Source organism: Monodelphis domestica, chromosome 3 (genome assembly GCF_027887165.1).
Source record: "Monodelphis domestica isolate mMonDom1 chromosome 3, mMonDom1.pri, whole genome shotgun sequence".
Taxonomy (NCBI): Eukaryota; Metazoa; Chordata; class Mammalia; order Didelphimorphia; family Didelphidae; genus Monodelphis; species Monodelphis domestica.
The window spans coordinates 110,780,498-110,800,202 of record NC_077229.1 but is presented as its reverse complement, the minus strand read 5'-3'; the positions used below and the strand labels follow the sequence as shown (position 1 = coordinate 110,800,202).

Below are 19,705 nucleotides of genomic sequence, written 5' to 3'. Positions count from 1 at the left end.
ATATTGACATGGATTGCAGGTCACAAGAACAGTTGTGATTTGAGATCTGGTCTAACCTTTGTGGAAAGTAGAGGGGCTATGCTTGTATTTACCAGCAGGACAGTTGGAAGAGGCAAGGGTTCAGGATAGCTGAGGCTGGCTAATGTCTTCTCTAGTCTCCAAGAACAGTATTATCAGATATATTTATCTGCTACCCGCCATATATCTCTGGTTTAGGGATATTAGAGGTTCTGAACAGAAACTGCTTCCCTGGGGGCAGCTGGGTGTCTCAGTGGATTGAGAGCCAGGACCCAGAGATGGGAGGGCTTCGGTTCAAATCTAGACTAGATGGGTGACTCTGGGCAAGTCACTTAATCTCAATTACCTAGCCCCTACCACCTTCTGCCTTGGAACCAATATATGGTGTTGATTTAAGATGGAAAGGAAGGGTTTAACAAAAAGAAAGAAACTGCTTACTTTATCTTTAAGGAAGAGGGTAGACCTTTGCCTATGTTATCAGCTTAGTAGTCCTCTGCCTTCCAAAAACTAGTTAGTCAAGAACTCATCCTACACAGAAATAGAGAGCAAACCTATTTATCGAAGCAAAACAAGAGGAATTTGAGATGCTGTAAGGATTAGAATATACTAAGTAGCCAGGAGTGAATGAGCTCTTTAGTTGGGAAAGAAGTAAGATCACAACTCAAACTAGAAGAGAACAATCTCCCCAGGGAAGGTCCTCTCTCAGTAGTCCTATCTTATAAGATTTAACCTAGTGTGCCAGGTTGTCAAGATATTTTTGGATCTAAATTCTTTCCTCCAATGTTCTTAGCTATCCTTCTCAAGTTTATGCCTTTTCAAAATTCGGTCAGCGTGCCATTTATGTCTTTATCCAGGGCACCGATATGTCAAGCAGCTTAGGACTAAGAATAGATCCTTTAGGGTATTCCATTGGAGATCTCTTGACAACTTTATGTGAATCCATTAACATGACTATTTTGAGCCCAACCCTTCAACTTGATATGAACGAACCATCATTAACTACAGCTGTTTAAGTTTAGCTATTCTACCAACTCCAAGTCCTTCTCACTGCATTATTGTCTAACTTACATCACTCCACTTTCCCAACAAGAATAGCCTGAGATGCTTTATCAAATATAGGCAAATTCTATCTACAGTACTCTCCAAACTTTCTAGTTCAATAAATTTAAATTTGGCTAAAAAAGATAATCCGGTTGGTCTGATATGTCCTGTTCTTAATGAAGTCATATTAAGCTCTTTGTAAATACTGGTTTCTTTTCTAGAGTTCACGAAATATCTCTCTAATGATCAATTCTAGAATTTCTCCAGGGATTGATGCCAAACCTATTGACTGATAGTTTACAGATTCTCTTCTCTTCCACTGCTTACCCCTTAAAAAGATGGAGACATCTACCACTCTCCTCCCTCTCCTCTCCTCTCCTCTCCTCTCCTCTCCTCTCCTCTCCTCTCCTCTCCTCTCCTCTCCTCTCCTCTCCTCTCCTCTCCTCTCCTCTCCTCTCCTCTCCTCTCCTCTCCTCTCCTCTCCTCTCCTCTCCTCTCCTCTCCTCTCCTCTCCTCTCCTCTCCTCTCCTCTCCTCTCTTTTCTCTCTTCTCCTCTTCTCCATTACCTTCTACCTTAGAATTGAAACTAAGTTTTGATTCCAAGGCAGAAGAGTGGTAAAGGGCTAGGCAATGGGGGTTAAATGACTTACTTAGAGTCATACAGCTAGGAAGTGTCTGCATATCTGTTTTTTCTCTGTTTTATTCTTGTTTTTCTTGCTTTCCTTAGCTTTCTTTGCCATCTTCATTTCAAAGTGAATCTTAGCACTCCTGCCACTATTCTCACAGGACTGTGCCATGCTCTGAGAATTATCTTCTTATCTGCCCTTGCTTGTCTGTACATATCTTTAAAAATTTTAAGTTGGTTGATGAGTTCATTGTGTATCTATATCAGTCTCTGCAGCTCTGTTTTTGTCTTCTCATTGGAACTGCTTCTCTTTTTAGCTTCAGAATTTTATTCTTGAGCATCTTCCATTCTTCCTGAGCTGACAGCCTTTGTAGAATCTAAACTTTTTGAATCCTTCTTCTGAAATCTTCTTTCCCTTTTAAATCTGCTTTTTCCAGAATCTAAAGTGCATGTCAGACTGTTCCTGGCTTTCCTCTACTCTATTATGAAATCTAATATGACAGTGATGATGATGATGACAACTAGCCATCATATATTAATAAAGCACTTTAAGGTTTGCAAAGTACTTTACAAATATTATCTCTGATTCTCACAACCACCTCAGGAGACATTATGTTTTACTTGGTTGTTGTTCAGTCATATCTGACTCTTTGTGACCTCATGGTCACATTTGTGGGGTTTTCTTGTCAAAGACACTGGAATGGTTTGCCATTTTTTTTTCTCCAGTGGATCTTTTTGTCAGACAAACAGAGGTTAAGTGACTTGCCCAAAAACACTAGAATGTGTCTAAGGCTGGATTTGAATTCATGTTTCCTGAATGCAAGCTGACTGTTCTATCCACTGAGCCAATGCCCACTACTATTATCACATTTCACAAATGAGAAGTTAGGTACTTTGCCCAGGGTCACATAGCTAGTTTCTGAGGGTTAATTAGAACTCAGTCCTTCTTGACTCCAGGTCTAATGTTCTAACCACTTAGCTTTGCCACCTAGCTAGCTGTACCTCTTAGTATAGAGTTGTTATTTCTCCATAAAGTTCGTATCATTCCCACCTTGGCAAAAACAGGTCCTTCTTATTAGTGAGAGTCTTGTTCTCAGAGGGCATCTAATCCAGGAGTTCTTAACCTAGGGTCTGTGAACTCTTTTTTGAAAAACACTTTGATAACTTTATTTCAATAGAATTGGTTTTCTTTATAATTCAATGTATTTTATTCATTTTAAAACATTATGACAAGAAGCAGTCTATTGGCTTTACCAGACTGACAAATTGCATGTGGGGAGAAGGGATTGTAATACGGAAAAAATTTAAGAACCCTTGTCTTAGTCCAATCCTCTCGTTTCGCAGATGAGCAAAGTGAGCCCTGGAGAGATGATTTCTCCCAGCTAACCTAGCTAGCTAATGGTAGATGATACTTTTACTTAACAGTGGGTACTTAAATTCTAGTTTTTTCAGTCCTCATCCATTGCAAAACATTCTTTCTTCTACGACTCTAAGTTCATGTGACATTCTAAGGATCTGAAGCTAAAATTCAAGACAACAGACTTGGAAGCTTGGCTGGTGGAGCCGTTGGTACGCAGAGGAAGGTTTTCCTACAGATAGAACCAAGTCTGTGACATTGGGGCCTTGGCAGAATTCACACTGCTTCCTTTGCTTGAGTGATGGGAAACCGTTTCATTTGCAATTAGAAACTCTTAGGGAAACAAGGATTCAGTACATTCTGGGTCACCTTCATTTTAAATTGGTTCAGGAAAAAAAAGAATTGCTGCTTCTTTTGAGTGGAAAATTTTGAGTGGGAATGTGGGTGTGAATTGAGAACATGGAAACATTTGCTCTACAACTTACTATTTTTTTTTACAAAGATGTTGAGAATGCAGGTGTGGGTGTGAAAGACATACTGGGTAAACAAAGAAGATGGAAGATTTTCAGACTCAAGAGACTGTCAGAGCTGGAAGGGAACTTTTAGAAGATCTGGTCCAAGTCCCTTCTAATTAATAGAGGATGGGCATGAGACTCCAAGAGGGGAAAGGATTTGCTCAAGGTCATACAGCCAGTTATTGGCAATCTTGGAATTTGAACTCAGGTCCCCTAACTTCTAGTCAAATACTTTTTCCACTGCTTATTTCAGTATCCCAGGTGATGAACTGAAAAAGTACTAAATTATGTCAGCTTGGAAATAGCTTCTTACAATAGAGAGCTTAGCAAGGAGCTTCTGTTGAATTAAATGGAATTGATAGCCTTCCTTTTTGTGATCTGGTCCCCATCTACCTTTTAATACCCATTTACCTACTTAATAATAGTCTCAGAATACTAGAGCAGAGGTGTCAAATATGCAGCTCCGTTGGTGGCTACAACACTCCCAAATGTGACTGAACAAGATTAAAATGTAATTGAGATATACCTAACAAAATAAAATGGAAGAGGATATAGATAATGCTGACATGTGACACTTCCTTACTTGTTTCCTAGCTTGCTTCCTTGCTTCCTTCCCCTTACCTTCTGTTTTAGAATTATTACTAAATTTCCAAGGCAGAAGGGCTGTAAGGGTAGACACTTGGAGTGAAGAACATAAACTATAAAATGGCAGCAGAGGTTATCAGAGCTAAAAGGGACCTGAGATCGCATTCATCTGAGCCCCATCAATTTACAGTGGAAGAAACTGAGTGATTCTTTTTGTGGTGGCAAAAAAAGGGGAAAGTATGAGGAAACAGCTGATTTCAAAGAGACATGGAAAGACCTAAATGAACTGATAGCGATTGAAGGAAGTAGAACTGGAAGAATGACAATTTGGCAAAGCTGAATTGTTAAATTCCATGCTGGCTCCATGCTACTCTTCTTGATACTCTCCCTGTGGAAGTTCTACCCATTCTAGAGTGGCCATTCTAAAGTAGCCTGCTCAAATGCTGCTACTCCCTGAAGTCTTCCTTGATCTCCAGGTCAAGAATTTTTTCTCTCCTTTCTGAACTACCACCTTCCCCAATCCTCCCTTTTTTTTTGCCTATCTTATTATTCTTTAATTTATTCTTTTCTTTTCATTTCATTTATTCATTTATTCTCTGTATTATTGACATTGGGTCCTCGTCTGCCTGACCACTTCCTGCTAGGCCATAAGGTCCATGAGAGCAGAGATCCTTACTCAAGTCCTTTGTATCTTCCTGAGAACCAAGTGTGGCAATAAATCTCTGCTGAACGATTTCTTCAATGTCACAACACAGAAAGATGCTCCTTCTGCATGGACCTGGTCATGTGCCTCCTTTGCTCAAAAAGGAGCCTCCCTATCATAGTCCACATAACATTCAAATGCTTTCACTTGACTTTCAAAGCCCTCCATAACCTGTCACCCAAATTTTCAGCCTCATTTCCTATTGCCCTTTTCTCTCCCCTTGCAAGGCCTTCCAAGCATCTCTATCACTCCAGCCCAACTTATGGTCTACTTATTCTCCTCGCCTATAACATTGCCTTAATGCTCTGACTGTTTTGCCTTTGCTTACCCTGGTATCCAATACCTTGAATGACCTTGTTCTCTCTCTTTCCTGACGTCTTCTCTATTTGAATTAAAGTTCATCTCAAATACTGTCTTTCCTCCAGGAAGTCTGCCAAATCCCTGCATTGTCAGAATGATCTTTCCCCTCAGACTTCACCTAATCTTTCTTTTATACCACCCTTCCCTTTTACCATTAGCATTTAACAGGTTTGTTTTATGGCTCCTTGTATTGGTATCCTAGCTTCTTCCAGTTAGATTGTAAAGTCCTAAATTCCTCAAAGACCGAGATGGTGTCTAAATTAACTCCTTAGGCTATTGTGGGGAAAGTGTTTTACCAACCTTAAAGTACTATGTAAATATGGATTCTTTTATTCTTCATACTTAAAAAAAACCCCTTACCTTTTGTCTTAGAATTGATTGGGTTCCAAGCCAGAAAAACAGTAAGGGTTAGGCAATTGGGATCTAGTGACTTGCCCAGGTCATACAGCTAGGAATATCTGAGATCAGCTTGGAACTCAGGTTCCAGCTCTCTAGGCCTGGCTCTCTATCCAATGAGCCACCTAGCTGCCCCGGATTCTTTTATTGTTATTGTATTATTTTTATTTTTAATTGAACTAGAAAATATTTTCCTCTTTACTCTATCAAATAAAGTACTTAATCAATGTATTCATAGTTCTCCTAAGGAAAGGAGATCAATTGTTTTTCCACTAGAAGAAGCCAATCATTTATTTGTAGTTTTACTTTTTCAATCCTGAACTTGGTCAGCATCAAATAAGATGAGCATTTCTATCAACAAAGCAGAGTGGAAAAAGATGACTACATGTACTGCTGAGAATCTGCCTCATGGGAAGCTTGCTTCACCTTCCAAACAAATTCAATATGTTGAATTTTGTGTCCAAAACTGTCTTGCTTGTCTGATTTCTACTGACCAGCCTTTTGCTCTCTTCTGTATATTTAAAGAATTTCTTCAATGACCTTGTTTTTTTCTTATTTTTTCTATTTTTCTTTTTTTTTCCATTTTGTTAACTTTATCTTTAGCTTCCCTTTTGCCCACTCTCCTCAAACTGAAGGGAACTCCCCAGGCACAAGTTGGATAAAAGAAAAATCCCAGCATTACATATGCAGAGTCAAGCAAAAAAAAAAATACATCTCTCTCTCTCTCTCTCTCTCTCCCTCCCTCTCTCTCTCTCTCTCTCTCTCTCTCTCTCTCTCTCTCTCTCTCTCTCTCTCTCTCTCTCTCTCTCTCTCTCTCTCTCTCTCCCTCCCTTGGTCATATCCCAAAATCAGTCTCTTTCTTCACCTCCTATTAAGAAAATGTTTCATACTGGTTCTCCGCAGTTGTGATTGGTTACTAATGTAACTGGTCTTTTCCATTTTTTTTTACAATGTTATTATATAAATAACTCTCTAGGTTCTGCTCACTTTACTTTTCATCAGTTTATAAAGGTCTTTCCAGGTTTAGGAACTGTTCCTTTTGCCACTTCTTATGGTATAATATGTCATTTAATATATCATAATTTGTTTTATTGTTCAATTGATGGCTAAACTTTTTGTTTCTAATTACTTGTTACAACAAAAAAAATGTCATAAATATTTTTGCACATACAAGTCTCTTTTTTCTTTTTTACCTCTTTTGGGGTATATGTGTGATAGCGATATCATTGGAAAAAGGGAATGTCTAGTGATTTGGGGGTATTGTTCCAAATTGCTTTCCAGAATGACTGGATCAATTTTACCATTTTACCAAAAATGCCTGTTTTCTTAGTCTCTCCAACTTTCTTTTTTTTTGGTCATGTGAAATGTATGAGGTAGAACCTTGTTTATTTTAAATTACATTTTATAATTATTAGTGATATTTTAATATTAACATGAATATTTTATATTATATTATTTCATTAATTATATATAATATATAATTATATAATAACATAAAATAATATTTATGTTAGTTTAGATGAATATAGCTTAGACTTCTTCCTTTGAGGACTGCATGTTTTATTTTCTTTGTATTTCTCTTTTGGGCAATATCTCTTGTTCTTTTTTTTTTTAAACCCTTACCTTCTGCCTTGGAATCAATATTGACTCCAAGGCAGAAGAATGGTAAGGGCTAGGCAATGGGGGTCAAGTGACTTTCCCAGGGCCACACAGCTGGGAAGTGTCTGAGACCAGATTTGAACCTAGGACCTCCCGTCTCTAGGCCTGGCTCTCAATCCACTGAGAAATCCAACTGCCCCCAATGTCTCTTGCTCTTAATGGAATCAGTTCTTCAAATATCTTGGATTCAGATTTTTATCAGAAAAATACACTTCAAACTGCTCACCTTCTAATTTTAGCTACATTGATTTTATTTATGCAAAAACTTTTCAGTTCTGGGTAATAAATTTATTTGTTTTATTTTCTATAATCTTGTACCTCCCTTTTTGGTTACGAATGAACTTCTATGCATGACAATCTTTTATATCTAAGTCACTTATCCATTTGGAACATATTTGGGGGGGGGAGAGAGAGAGAGAGAGAGAGAGAGAGAGAGAGAGAGAGAGAGAGAGAGAGAGAGAGAGAGAGAGAGAGAGAGAGAGAGAGAGAGAGAGAGAGAGAGAGAGAGAGAAAGAGAGAGAGAGAGAGCATTCGTTAGTTCTTGGTCTAAATATCATTTTAGCCAGACTGCTTTCGATTTTTCCCAGACGTTTTTGTCAGATATTGAATCCTTGATTTAACACTTGGGGTCTTTGAGTTTATCAAACCCAATGCTACTATGTCTATTTTTGTCTGTTAATGTATCAGATCTCTTCCACTGATGGTCTTTTTAGCCAATACCAAATAGAAACTAAGGCATTCAAAAAAATTATTTTTCTGTCCCTCCCACATTAGCCCTGATTCACTCACCAGACAGGACCAGAGAAAATGGCGGGCACTGAGGCCTTCTTCCCAGGCCAGTGTGCAGAACAGTGTGTGGCGGAGTTTCCAGTTCAAGAATACCGCACAACGGTAGAAAGTGAACTTGGATTTCTGCAAAGTAGAGATAAAGCTGAGGATCTTTTCCCTCCTTAGCCCCCTAGGGTGCTCCAGATCTCCCTCCTCCTCCCCTGCATGGAGAAAGCTGACTTTCAAGAGCTGGAGGAACTTTGAGAAAAGTCATCATGTCTAGTGTGAAGAGTCTCTGATTAAATTAAAAGAATCATGATGTCTCCCATTGCTACAGTACAAGCATGAGTGATTGTGATTGTTAGTCCTCTATTATTGTGTCCTTTTGACAAAAGTGGAAACTGAGGCTACAGGAGATTAAGTTATTTCCCTAGGGTCAAACATCTAGTAAGTATTGAAGCCAGGATTTAAATCTGACTCTCATTCTGTGAATCAATCAACAAACATTTATTAAAAGTCTTTTAAATGCCATCCATTTTATATAGTCACTGGACCTATATAGAGACAAACATGAAATAACCTTTAAGGTGCTTCTCTTCTACTGTGGGAAGCAACATAGAGACAGGTTGATACAAAATAGAGAAAAGTAAATATAAGATAGTTTTTTTTTTGTTGTTGTTGAAAGGAGGCACTAGCATCTGGGGGAGGGGATCAAGAAAAAGATGGCACTTGAACTAAGTTTTGAAGGAAATTAAGGATCCTATCAATCAGCATTTGTTAAGTACCTTCTGTTTGTCAGGTTCTAAGTACTGGGAATACAAATAAAAAGAATGAATCAATTCCTTTTCACTAGAAGCTTACATTTGAATGGGGGGAAAAAGAAATACATTTATAAATATGTACAGAACAAATACCAAAATAATACAGATAAATACAAAGTAGTTAAAGCGGGAAGGAACCAGCAGTGGAGGGAATCAGAAAAGACTTCATTATGTTCTCCTCCTCCAGAGAAAGAGCTATTAGAGTCGGATACAGATCAATGGATACTGTATTTCACTTCAATTTATTTATGGTTTTATTTTGGTTTTATATGAGTATTCTCTTACAACAGTGACCAATATGGAAGCATGTTTTGCATGATAATACATGTATAACAGAACAAATTGCTTACCATCTCTGTGAGTGGGGAGGGAAGGGAGGGAGGCAATTTAGATCTTATAATTTTAGAAAATATATGGTGAAAATTGTTATTACATCTAATTGGGAAAATAAATATCTTTTCTAAAATAGGAACATAAAAAAGATTTCATTTAGAGACGGTAGTGCTTGAGCTGTATCTTGGAGGGAGAGAAGGATTCTGGGATGGAGAGTTGAAGAGAGACTATACTCTGAGACTGAGGGATGCTCAGTGCAAAGATGGAGTGGCCTGTGTGATGAACACAGAGAATGCCAGGTTGGCAGAACTATAGGGTACAGAATGAACTATTTACACTGAAGCTGGAAAGATAGGTTGATGCCAAGTTGTGAAGGGCTTCAAAAGCTAAAAGGATTTTTTCTTTGATTGTAGAGGAAACAGAATCATTCAGTAGTAAGGTAGTGAAATGGTTGGATCTCCTCTTAACAAAAATTGCTTTTTACAACTATTTGGAGAACATATTGGAGAGGGGAGAGAACCCAGGCTGGGAGACCAATTATAAAGCTGTTGCAATAATCTAGTCCAGAAGTATTGAGGTCAAGAACTAAGGTGACAGCTCTGTGAGTGAAGGGAAGGGTTTGGATGAAAGGGGTGAAAAGGAGGTAGAAGTGGCAAGATTGAGGGATTGTGGAGGACTTTGAAGTTATTGACCAGAAAAATAGAGTTGCCTTAAATGGAAATAGGAAAGTTAGGAAGGGGTTGGGGTTGAGGGGAAAGCTAATGAACTTTCTTCTCTTTTTAAAATTAAGTTTATTTAATGAATTAATTTAGAATATTTTTCCATGGTTACATGATTCATGTTCTTTCCCTCCCCTCCTCCAACCTGCCTCCCATAGCTGATGTGCAATTCCACTGTTTTTTTTTTTAACCCTTACCTTCTGTCTTGGAATCAATACTGTGTATTGGTTCCAAGGCAGAAGAGTGGTAAGGGCTAGGCAATGGGGGTTAAGTGACTTGCCCAGGGTCATACAGCTGGGAAGTGTCTGAGGTCAAACTTGAATCCAGGACCTCCCATCTCTAGGCCTGGCTCTCAATTCACTAAGCCACCCAGCTGCCCCTTCCACTGGGTTTTACATGTGCCATTGGTCAAGACCTATGTCCATATTATTGATAATTGCTCTAGAGTGATCATTTAGAGTCTACATCCCCAGTGATATCCCCATTGAACCATGTGATCAAGAAGTTGTTTTTCTTCTGTGTTTCTACTCCCACAGTTCTTCCTCTGAATGTGGATAGTGCTCTTTCTCATAAGTCCCTTTGGATTGTCTTGGATCATTGATTGCATTGCCACTAATGGAGAAGTCCATTACATTTGATTGTACCACAGTGTATCAGTCTCTGTGTACATTGTTCTCCTGGTTCTGCTCCTTTCACTCTGCATCAATTCCTGGAGGTCATTCCAGTTCACATGGAATTTCTCCAGTAATGAGCTTTGATGTTAAGATGTTAAATTGAAAATGTCTCCAGGATATAAAAGTTTGAAATGATTAAAAGATGGTGATATGGGACCAAAGGGGAGATACTTTGGCTGAATATATATATATATATATATATATATATATATATATATATATATATATATATATATATATATATATATATATATATATATGGATTGGTGTTTCACCAGCATCAAGGTAATAAATAAATAAATCCATGGAAGCTGATCATGGGGAGAGCCTAGAATAGAGTTTTAGTTGGAAATATGTATTTTCCTTTTTTAAAACTTATACTCTGTCTTAGAATCAATATGAAGTATCAGTTCTAAGGTGAAAGAGTGGTAGGATAGGCAATTGGGGCTAAGTGACATGTTCAAGGTCACACAGCTAGGAAGTGTCTGAGGCAATATTTGACTCCTGACTCTGGGCCTGGCTCTCTATCCACTGAACTGCCTAGCTGCCCCTGGGCAATTTATTGCTATTAAACATTATCTGTATTATTCTGAGTTACATACATCTTATTCTTTTAAAACGTTTGGTTGTGAATTTGTACCTGAAATTGATTTAGCTGTTTTTGTTTTTGTTTTTATAATGGCTGGATAGTGGGTCTTATGAATGATGAACTAGCAAGAGAGACTAAGAGATCAGACAGGTAAGAGGAGAACCAAGACAGAGGTGTATTGGAGTTCCAGAGATGAGAGGAAACCTAAGAGGGGCCAACAGTGTCAGATGGAGTAGAGAAGTCAAGAAGTCTGAAAACTGAGAAAAGATTTGGCCATTAAGATCAGTGATAATTTGGAGAGGGAGGTTTCAGGTGAGTGAAGAAGGTAAAAAGCCAGATTGCAAAGGGCTAAGAAATGTATAAGAAAACAGGAAGATAGATAGTGTGTCTAGAGAGGGTTTTGTTTTTTTTTTTGAGGAGTTTGGCTGAGAAAAGGAAGAGTGATTCAAGATGACAAATTTAAGGGAATGATCAGGGTCTAGTGAAATTTTCTTATGGATAGGGGAAGGGTTGGGTATGTCTGAAAGCAGCTGTGAAGAACTAGAAGAGAGGCAGGGGTCCAAGTTTGGAGGAATAGATTGAGACAACAATATGCTGCAAGAAAAGAGAAAGGAAAGGAATCCTGAACTCCCATAGAGGGGTCAACCTCAGCAAAGATTCCCAGGGCAGCCTCATTATGAGAGACTACTAGAAAGATGAAGAAAGTGGGAGATTATATCAAGGGGCCCAAAGCTTTGCACATAGTAGGTATTTAATGGGGGTAGTGGGGTGGTGCAATGGATAGAATTTGGGATTTGGAGTTTGATAGACCTGAGTTCATATCTGGCTCCATACACTTACTTAGTTGTATGACCCTAGGCAAGCCACTTAATCCCATTTGCTTGAATTTCCTCATCTGCTAAATGAGCTGGAGAAGGAAATGGCAAATTACTCTACTATCTTTGCCAAGAAAACTTCAAATGGGGTCCCAAAGAGTTGGGCACATCTGAAACATCCAAATGGGGTCCCTTAATAATTGCTTGTTTTCTTTTGACAGAAGATGAGAAGAGGGTCCCCCCCCCCAATTTTCCTATTAAAATGAAGCCAAGTTTTCATCTGAGAGAATATGAGAAAAGGAAATTGTGAGAGGCTTGAAGAAACAGAAGGGTTAGAAGAGTTTGTTTTTTTTTTTAAACTCTCACCTTCTGTTTTAATAAGACAGAAGAGTGGCAAGGACGGGGCAATTGGGGTTAAGGGACTTGCCCAGGGTCACACAGCTAGGAAGTATCTAAGGCCAGATATGAACCCAGATCCTTTCAACTCTAGAATTGGTACTCTATCCACTCTGCTACCTAGCTGCTGCCCTTAGAATAGTATTTGAGGGAACAAGATAGGGAATCAATTAGATAAGAATAGAAGAGTTGCTTAATTCCAAGGAGCCCAGTTGAAGTTGGATAACATGAATTTATAGTGTATTCAGTCTACTTCCTTAGCTTTGTCTGTACACTTGAATAAGAGTATAAACAGAGGAGGTAGATGATGGGAGCAATCTAGGGTTGAAGTTTGACAAAGGATGAGCTGTGAAGGATTTAAGAGGTGATAAGAGTATGGATGATGGAGGATGGTCTGAAAGAGTGCGAAGGGGTAAAAGGATTGGGAATCAAGATGAAGCCCTGAACCTGCATGGACATGGAGTGAGATAGGATGATAGGAGGATATGGTCAAATAGAGGGATGTGAGAATTTTTGACTAAGAAAGCAGAGCACTTAAGAGTAATGGTGACACCCATGGTATGACTATCCCTGTGCATAGGTGAGGGGAAGTAAAGGAATATGTCAAAGGACTTGAGGGAGAATAACCCGGGGATTGGTAAATAATAGTCACCATGATTTGAGTAGCTTTGGACATTTTGATACTGTGAGCTCCAAAGGAGTTGAGGATGGAAGAGACTGGAAGTTTCAGTGCAGAGTAAGAGACTATTCCAATTTCTCCTCCTGAACCAGTGAGCCTATTTAGTGGGGTGTGAGCAGAGCCACAATCACTTCTGGAAAAGATCAAAAGGGAAGTAATGTTGTCTAAAGGAAGCTGGATCTGAGCAAGGACAGAAATGAGAAGGGAGTACATTCCAGATGTGGACACAGCCTGTACAAAGGCTTGGTGATAGGAGATGGGGTATCTTTTGTGAGGAACAACGAGAAGGTCAATTTGACAGGACTGTAGAATGTGTAAGGGAGAATAATAAATAATACTGACGTTTCATAAAGCATCTGTCCTAATGAAAATTAGGCACTAGGCTAAACAAAATACTTGAGTTGATTTCATGAAAACAGGGCATCGGGTTGAATGAAAATGAAATAAAACTGTGGTTCTAAACCATGAAATCTGTCAGTTGATTTATAAAGAAAATAAGACCACTATGATGAAAAATGCTACCCATACCCAAAGAAGGGACTATTGGAGTCTGTTTGCAGATCAAAACATGCTATCTTCCACTTTATTTCCTGGGTGAGTTTTTATTGTATGTGTGATATGTGCCTTCTTTTGTAGCATGAGCCATATGGAAATATGTATTTCATGAAAGCACTCTTATAACCTATATCAAACTATTTACCACCTAGGGGAGGGATGGATGGGGAAGAGAGAAAATCTGAATCTTAAAATGTCAGAAAATAATTGTCAGAAATCGTTTCTACATCCAACTGAAAGAAAAAAACTATAATTACAAAAAGAAAAAAAATAATAAGAGTGGTCTGAAATGGGGGAAGGGTGGTGGCCAATGTGAATGTGCATTGACTGGGCTGTCCCATGTCTCACCAGAGTTGAAGAGAGAATTGCTTCTTCTTCTTTCCCTATCTTATCTCCTCTACGTCTCTCCCATCATTCTTCCCTCTCCACCTCCCCAAGGGCAAAGATTCAGTGCATAGTTGCTAGGGGGTAAAGGTAGAATCCCATTTCCCAGAGATGGACTTGTTCCCACAGGGTATCCTCAGTAACAGCTTGACTGATGGTTCGGCTGACCCCAGTGCTTGATTGAACTAGAGACCTCTTAACTGATTGCCCATCTGACCCCTCTGTCTGCCTGAACACTTGTTGGTTTGAACCCTGAACCTGAGTGACCACTTGAATGACTGCCAGTCTCTGGGACTTCTTGTCATGATGACTGACAAGATGATTGTCTGATTATCTGACTGCTTGATCATTGGATTGACTGACCATTACAACTTGTGGGCACTTGTCCTTCAGGTGCATGAGGAGAGGGACCAGGGCCTGGTGAACGTGGGGCTTCAGAGTGTAGTAATCCTTCCCTGCCATGGTGGTCACCAGGTCTCCAAATAGGTTGATGGCTGATGCTCGGATTTTATTTCGTTCCTGAGGATGACATACCCAGAGGTGCTCCCACCCCCACCCCAACCCCAACCCTTATCAATTAATCAAGAAAAAAAGCACTTATTAAGTGCCTACTATGTATTGGGGGCAGAGGGGGTAGCTCTGTGTTGCACTGGATAAAGCATCAGACCTGGAGTAAGAAGACTCATCTTTATGAGTGCAAATCTAGCCTTAGATACTTATTAGCTATATAACCCTGGGCAAGTCACTTAACCTTGGTTGCCTCAGTTTTCACATTTGTAAAATGATCTAGAAGAGATAATGGCAAACCACTCTAATATCTTTGACAAGAAAACCCTAAATAGGATCATGAAGAGTTGGACACCACTGAAAATGACAGTTAGACAACATGTATACCAGATGTCATATTGTGTCCTAGGGCTACCAAGAACAGTCCTAGTCCTCAGATGGCTTTGTGCCATATTTTACCACTGCTTATCAGCCTTGATGTGTGACTCTAGGAATTTCTGGCAACTGTTGGTCTTATCTATGTCTTTACTTCAGACCAAGGTCTCCCCCGTGGCAGCCTATTATTTTTTTTTTTAGGTAATAATTTCAGAAAGAGAGGATTCCTTTCTTAAACAGGTATACTGATAGGCACACATACACATAAACACATGCACATAAGTGGACACATTGAACGTTTCATATATGTAAATGCTTATATATACATACTTCTTACACACAATGGCATACTTATACCCACATTTTCTCTCTCTCTCTTCTCTCTCCCTCTCTCTCTGTCTCTCTCTCTCTCTCTGTCTCTCTTTGTCTCATTACTTTCTGTCTTAGAATGAATACTGAGTATTGGTTCCAAGGCAGGAGAGTGGTAAGGGCCAGGCAATTAGGATTAAATGATTTGAACACCATCAAATAACTAGGAAGTGTCTGAGGTCACATTTGAACTCAGGTCCTTGCATCTCTAGGCCTGTTTCTCTATCCATTTAGCCATCTAGTTGCTGCCCCCCTTGTCTCTTGACAAACATGCCCCCTAATATGTAATTCTCTTGAAAGGACATGTGTTCTCTGAATTAGGCAACCTGAGAAGAAGGAAGGAAGGAAGGAAGGAAGGAAGGAAGGAAGGAAGGAAGGAAGGGAGGGAGGGAGGAAATAAAGGAAGGAAGGAAGGAGGGAGGAAATGAAAGAAGGAAGAAGGAAGGAAGGAAGAAAGGAAGGAGGGAAGGGAGGAGAGAAGGAAGGAAAGAAGGAAGGAAAGAAGGAAGAAAGGAAGGAAGGAAGGAAAGGAAAGAAGGAAGGAAGGAAAGCAAGGAAAGAAGGAAGAAAGGAGGAAAGGAAAGAAGAAGGAAGGAGAGAAGGAAGGAAAGGAGCAAGGAAGGGAGGAAGGAAGAAGGAAGGAAGGAAAGAAGGGAAGGAAAGAAGGAAGAAAGGGAAGAAAGAAGGAAGGAAGTAAAGAAGAAAGAAGAAAGAAGGAAGGAAAGAAAAAAGGAAGGAAAGAAGGAAGGAAAGCAAGGAAGGGAGGAAGGAAGGAAGAAAAGAAAGAAGGAAGGAAGGAGGGAAGGAAAGGAAGGAAAGAAAGAAGGAAGAAAGGGAAGAAGGAAAGGAGGGAAGGAAGGAAGGAAGGAAAGAAAGAAAGAAAGAAGGGAGGGTTTAAAGTATCCTGTGAAGATACACTGTCATGCCTAATTTTGTGACCCGGTAATCATTCTATAGCTCTCAGGCCTCTGGGCCCCAGAGTATGCCAAGTCACATACTTCCCCCCCAAGTACAACATACAACACAAGAGAAAACAGACACAGATAGACAGTACCGGCAGCCAGAATTCCCAGAGATGCCCTGCTTTTTTTTTTTTTTTACCATTAAGGGCTCTCTTGTATACCCTTCCTGTCCATGTACTCAGCTCTTCTGTGAAAGGGTAAGGCATCTCTTTGAGAACCCATAATTTTCTGGCTCTGCCTGATCTTATCTATTACATTTTGACAACTCCAGGTGAAGAGAGAGGCCATGTGCCTGCTTTGGGGCTACTGGCTGCAAAAGCTATGTTCAAATGATCTGTATGCTTGAATGTAGGAACAGGTATGTACTTACAGATCCTAAGGACCAGATGTAGAAATCATATAATCCAAACTCTCTATTTTACAGATGGGAAAACTGAGGCCTGGAGAGAAGTAACTTGCTCAAAGTCCCACAGGTGGTTAAGTAGAGTCAAAATTCAAATCAACATGGCCAGTATGCCTACCATTACCCAATACCAACTTGAGGGTTTAAGATGGAAGAAGCTGTAGATTTGGAATTGGGAACTTGATTTCTAGCCCTGATTCTTCCACTGACTAGCTGTGTGACCATGGATAAGTTTCTTCTTCTGCTCTCTGGACCTCAGTTTCCTTTCCTATAAATGAGAAGGTCTGAGGAAGGACAAAAGTGAGAAGAGAGTACACTCCAGGTCTAGACACAGCTTTAGAGCTCTTTGACCTCTAAGATCTCAGCTGAAACCCCCCTGGAATCTTGTACAGGTATATGTATACATGGAGATGTCCAGGGGTCAGGCATTCACAGCCACACTCACATCATCAAAGAAGCTACGAAGGTTGAGGGCAATTTCTTGGCAATGGAGACCAGCACCCTGCTGGCTCAGGCAGTACAGGACATCTGACACTGTGCTCATTACCCTCATGACCACCTGCTCGTTATCGTGGTAGAAGCCCTCCAGGAAGGCTGGCAGCTGGGACCGGAGAAGGTTACCCTGGGGAAAAGGCAGAGGACTCAAACTTAAGATCTGTCCCCAAGTTAGCAAAATGGCCAGGGGTGGCCAGAACCAAATAGAAGTATACTTGAGAAATGATGAACAAAATAAGCAAAATTTCAGTCCAACATAGATAATGTTAATTTGTGGTTTTCTAAGTCACTATCTGACTAGGAAGGAAACTGCTTCTATTTGAGTTTGATTTCTCTGGTAGTCTCAAACACTCTAGCCCCTTCCCATCCAGAATCACATACCATTAAAGGCTGGAAGGGACCCTCAAGGGTAGCTAAGCCAACCTATAAGCCAACAGGAATATCCTTAATGAAGTCACTCAGTTTTCCCTGGGAGACCCTCTGAGAATGTGGATTACACTACTTTTTGAGGATGTATATTCTACTTTTGGAAATTTTATCCAGACTAATCACTCCAAATACCACTTTCATCATGTCATTCTCCAGTGGGAGTTAGTGGGAAAGGCAGTATTTGCATTTGAAGTGCTCTTTCACTTTTGGTGAGGACACCTAGAATAGAATCTTGGTTCTCTTATTGACTCACTTGTGAATGTGGGCAAATCAATTTTCCCCTTCTTTGGGTCTTAGTTTTTTCCTCTGAAAAGGGAGGCACTGGATGAATTTTAAGGTCCCTTTCAGCCCTGAATCCCATTACCTTATGTTCAGAACAGAAAATGAGTCCCCTTCTGTCTTCATCAACAAGACTAAACCCTGCCCAGCACTCAAAGCCACAAGGATGCTATTCCTTTCCCTTTGCTCGTGTCTACCCCCTATCTCTTTCCTCCCCCCATTTATAGACCTCCTTCACACTCCCTCCTCTCTGATTAGGGTTTTCTTACCCACCCACGTCCCCATTGAAGGATACATAAGTGAGTACTATATATGGAAGACTGAGACCAAGAATGAATAAAAACCAGCCTCCTTGGGCCCTTTTTACCTTCTCTGTGTCAAAGATGACATTCTTGAGGCCTTGAAGGCTGATCACTCGGATGGAAGGATTGGGGTCAGCCAGTCCTTGATGGAGGTATGACAGTATGGCCTGTTTAGGGAACTCTTCCAGCATCACCGGGCTGTTGAGAAACTGAGGAGGGAAAGGGGGGCAGTGTCATCCCCAGTCCCCCCTCTCTCCCCTCGTGGGGATGGTCTTCTGATAATGAAGTGTGTAGATTGGGTGCCACATCCTTTGAATAAGGGTGGCTTAGGAGAGGTCAGGGCTGATCTTTCTAGAGCTGTTGTCTCATGGAATGAGTATCTCTGGGATTGATAAGGAACCTGGCACAGGGATATGGTAAGAGGGTAGTGTGGAATCTACTTTAAGGGAAAAGATGGGCACAGTCAGAAATGAAAACTATAGAATGTCAAGGGTAGAAAGAACCTTAGCCCCAGCTGGTGGAGCAATAGATCTGAGAAGATCTGAGTTCAAACTGGACTTTGGCTGTGTGACCCTGGGATTGTCTCTGAACTTCTCTTTGCCTCAATTTCCTCAAGTGTAAAATGGAGAAAATAATAGCACCTACCTCACAAGATCAAATGAGCAAAGCAATTAGCACAGTGCCTGGCATATAGCAGGTGCTATATAAATGTGTATTCCCTTCCTTTGCTCATATAGTCTAGCCCTTAGATAGATGAGACTAGGGACAGCGATGTGGCAGGGAGCACTACTTCTACTACTCTACTTCTGGGCTCCAAGGGGATAGACAGGACATAGAGTCAGAAACTAAAACTACAGGATTTTGGAGGTGGAGAAAGGCGGAAGAGACCATCAAACCCATGTGAAGAGCTTGTCAGTTGTCACATAGCAATTTGGTGGCAGGATTGTTCAGTCTTTCCTTTTTTAGGAAGAGTAAAAATACTGAATTTTCTGGTGCTGAAGATTTGAGGCAGAGCATCTAGAACGAATAGATTTCATGGGGAAAAGGCTGGGGGTGGGATGGAGAAGCCATGGACCTTTCTAGAACAGGGAGGTGACAGAATGACTATATTTCAGCTTCACATCTGGGCTCCCTAAGTGTCCCCCCCTCCTCCTTTCACAGGGCAGCCTTCACCACTAAAATGAAGATCTAGAGAAATGAAGTGACTTACCCAAGGTCACATAGCTTGATCCATGATTAGATGAATCCACATCAAGATTCTTTTCCCACTGTACCACCTTGCCTCCTCCCATTTCTCTTCTCATCATAGCCAAAACTTAGAAATACTAGCTAAGAGTTCTTCCCCTCTTCTCCCCAGTCTGGCTGTAGGGAGCCCTTAGCCCAGAATGACTGCTTTCTTTCATTGGAGTTATTCTGTTTTCCTCCATTGATTTTTATGTATTTAACCCAAGCCTCCCCAGCCCCAGGGCTCTGGGCTTCAGGAAAGTTTGAGAAGCCAAAGAGGGCAGAACTTTAGGGAAATAGAATGCTCCCCACTAAGGGGAAGCAGGATGGCCCTACTTCAGGTCCTGATGTCTCATCTCCCTAATGCC

At 40.4% G+C, this 19,705-nt stretch overlaps 1 protein-coding gene across 7 annotated transcripts in view; it reads right to left on the bottom strand.

The window, feature by feature from the left end:
* Positions 1 to 19,705, bottom strand: part of LOC100032777 (maestro heat-like repeat family member 5) — a 121,710-nt gene that overhangs the window by 7,766 nt on the left and 94,239 nt on the right. For 6 of the 7 annotated variants that reach the window (XM_056822991.1, XM_056822986.1, XM_056822988.1 and 3 more), the window contains 4 exons: positions 18,179 to 18,322; positions 17,054 to 17,230; positions 14,356 to 14,511; positions 8,049 to 8,171 (listed from right to left, as the gene is read on the bottom strand). In XM_056822991.1, coding sequence (XP_056678969.1) covers positions 8,049 to 8,171; positions 14,356 to 14,511; positions 17,054 to 17,230; positions 18,179 to 18,322 — 600 coding nt within the window. The remainder of the gene's footprint in view (positions 1 to 8,048; positions 8,172 to 14,355; positions 14,512 to 17,053; positions 17,231 to 18,178; positions 18,323 to 19,705) is intronic. The other variant, XM_056822993.1, reaches the window with a different exon arrangement.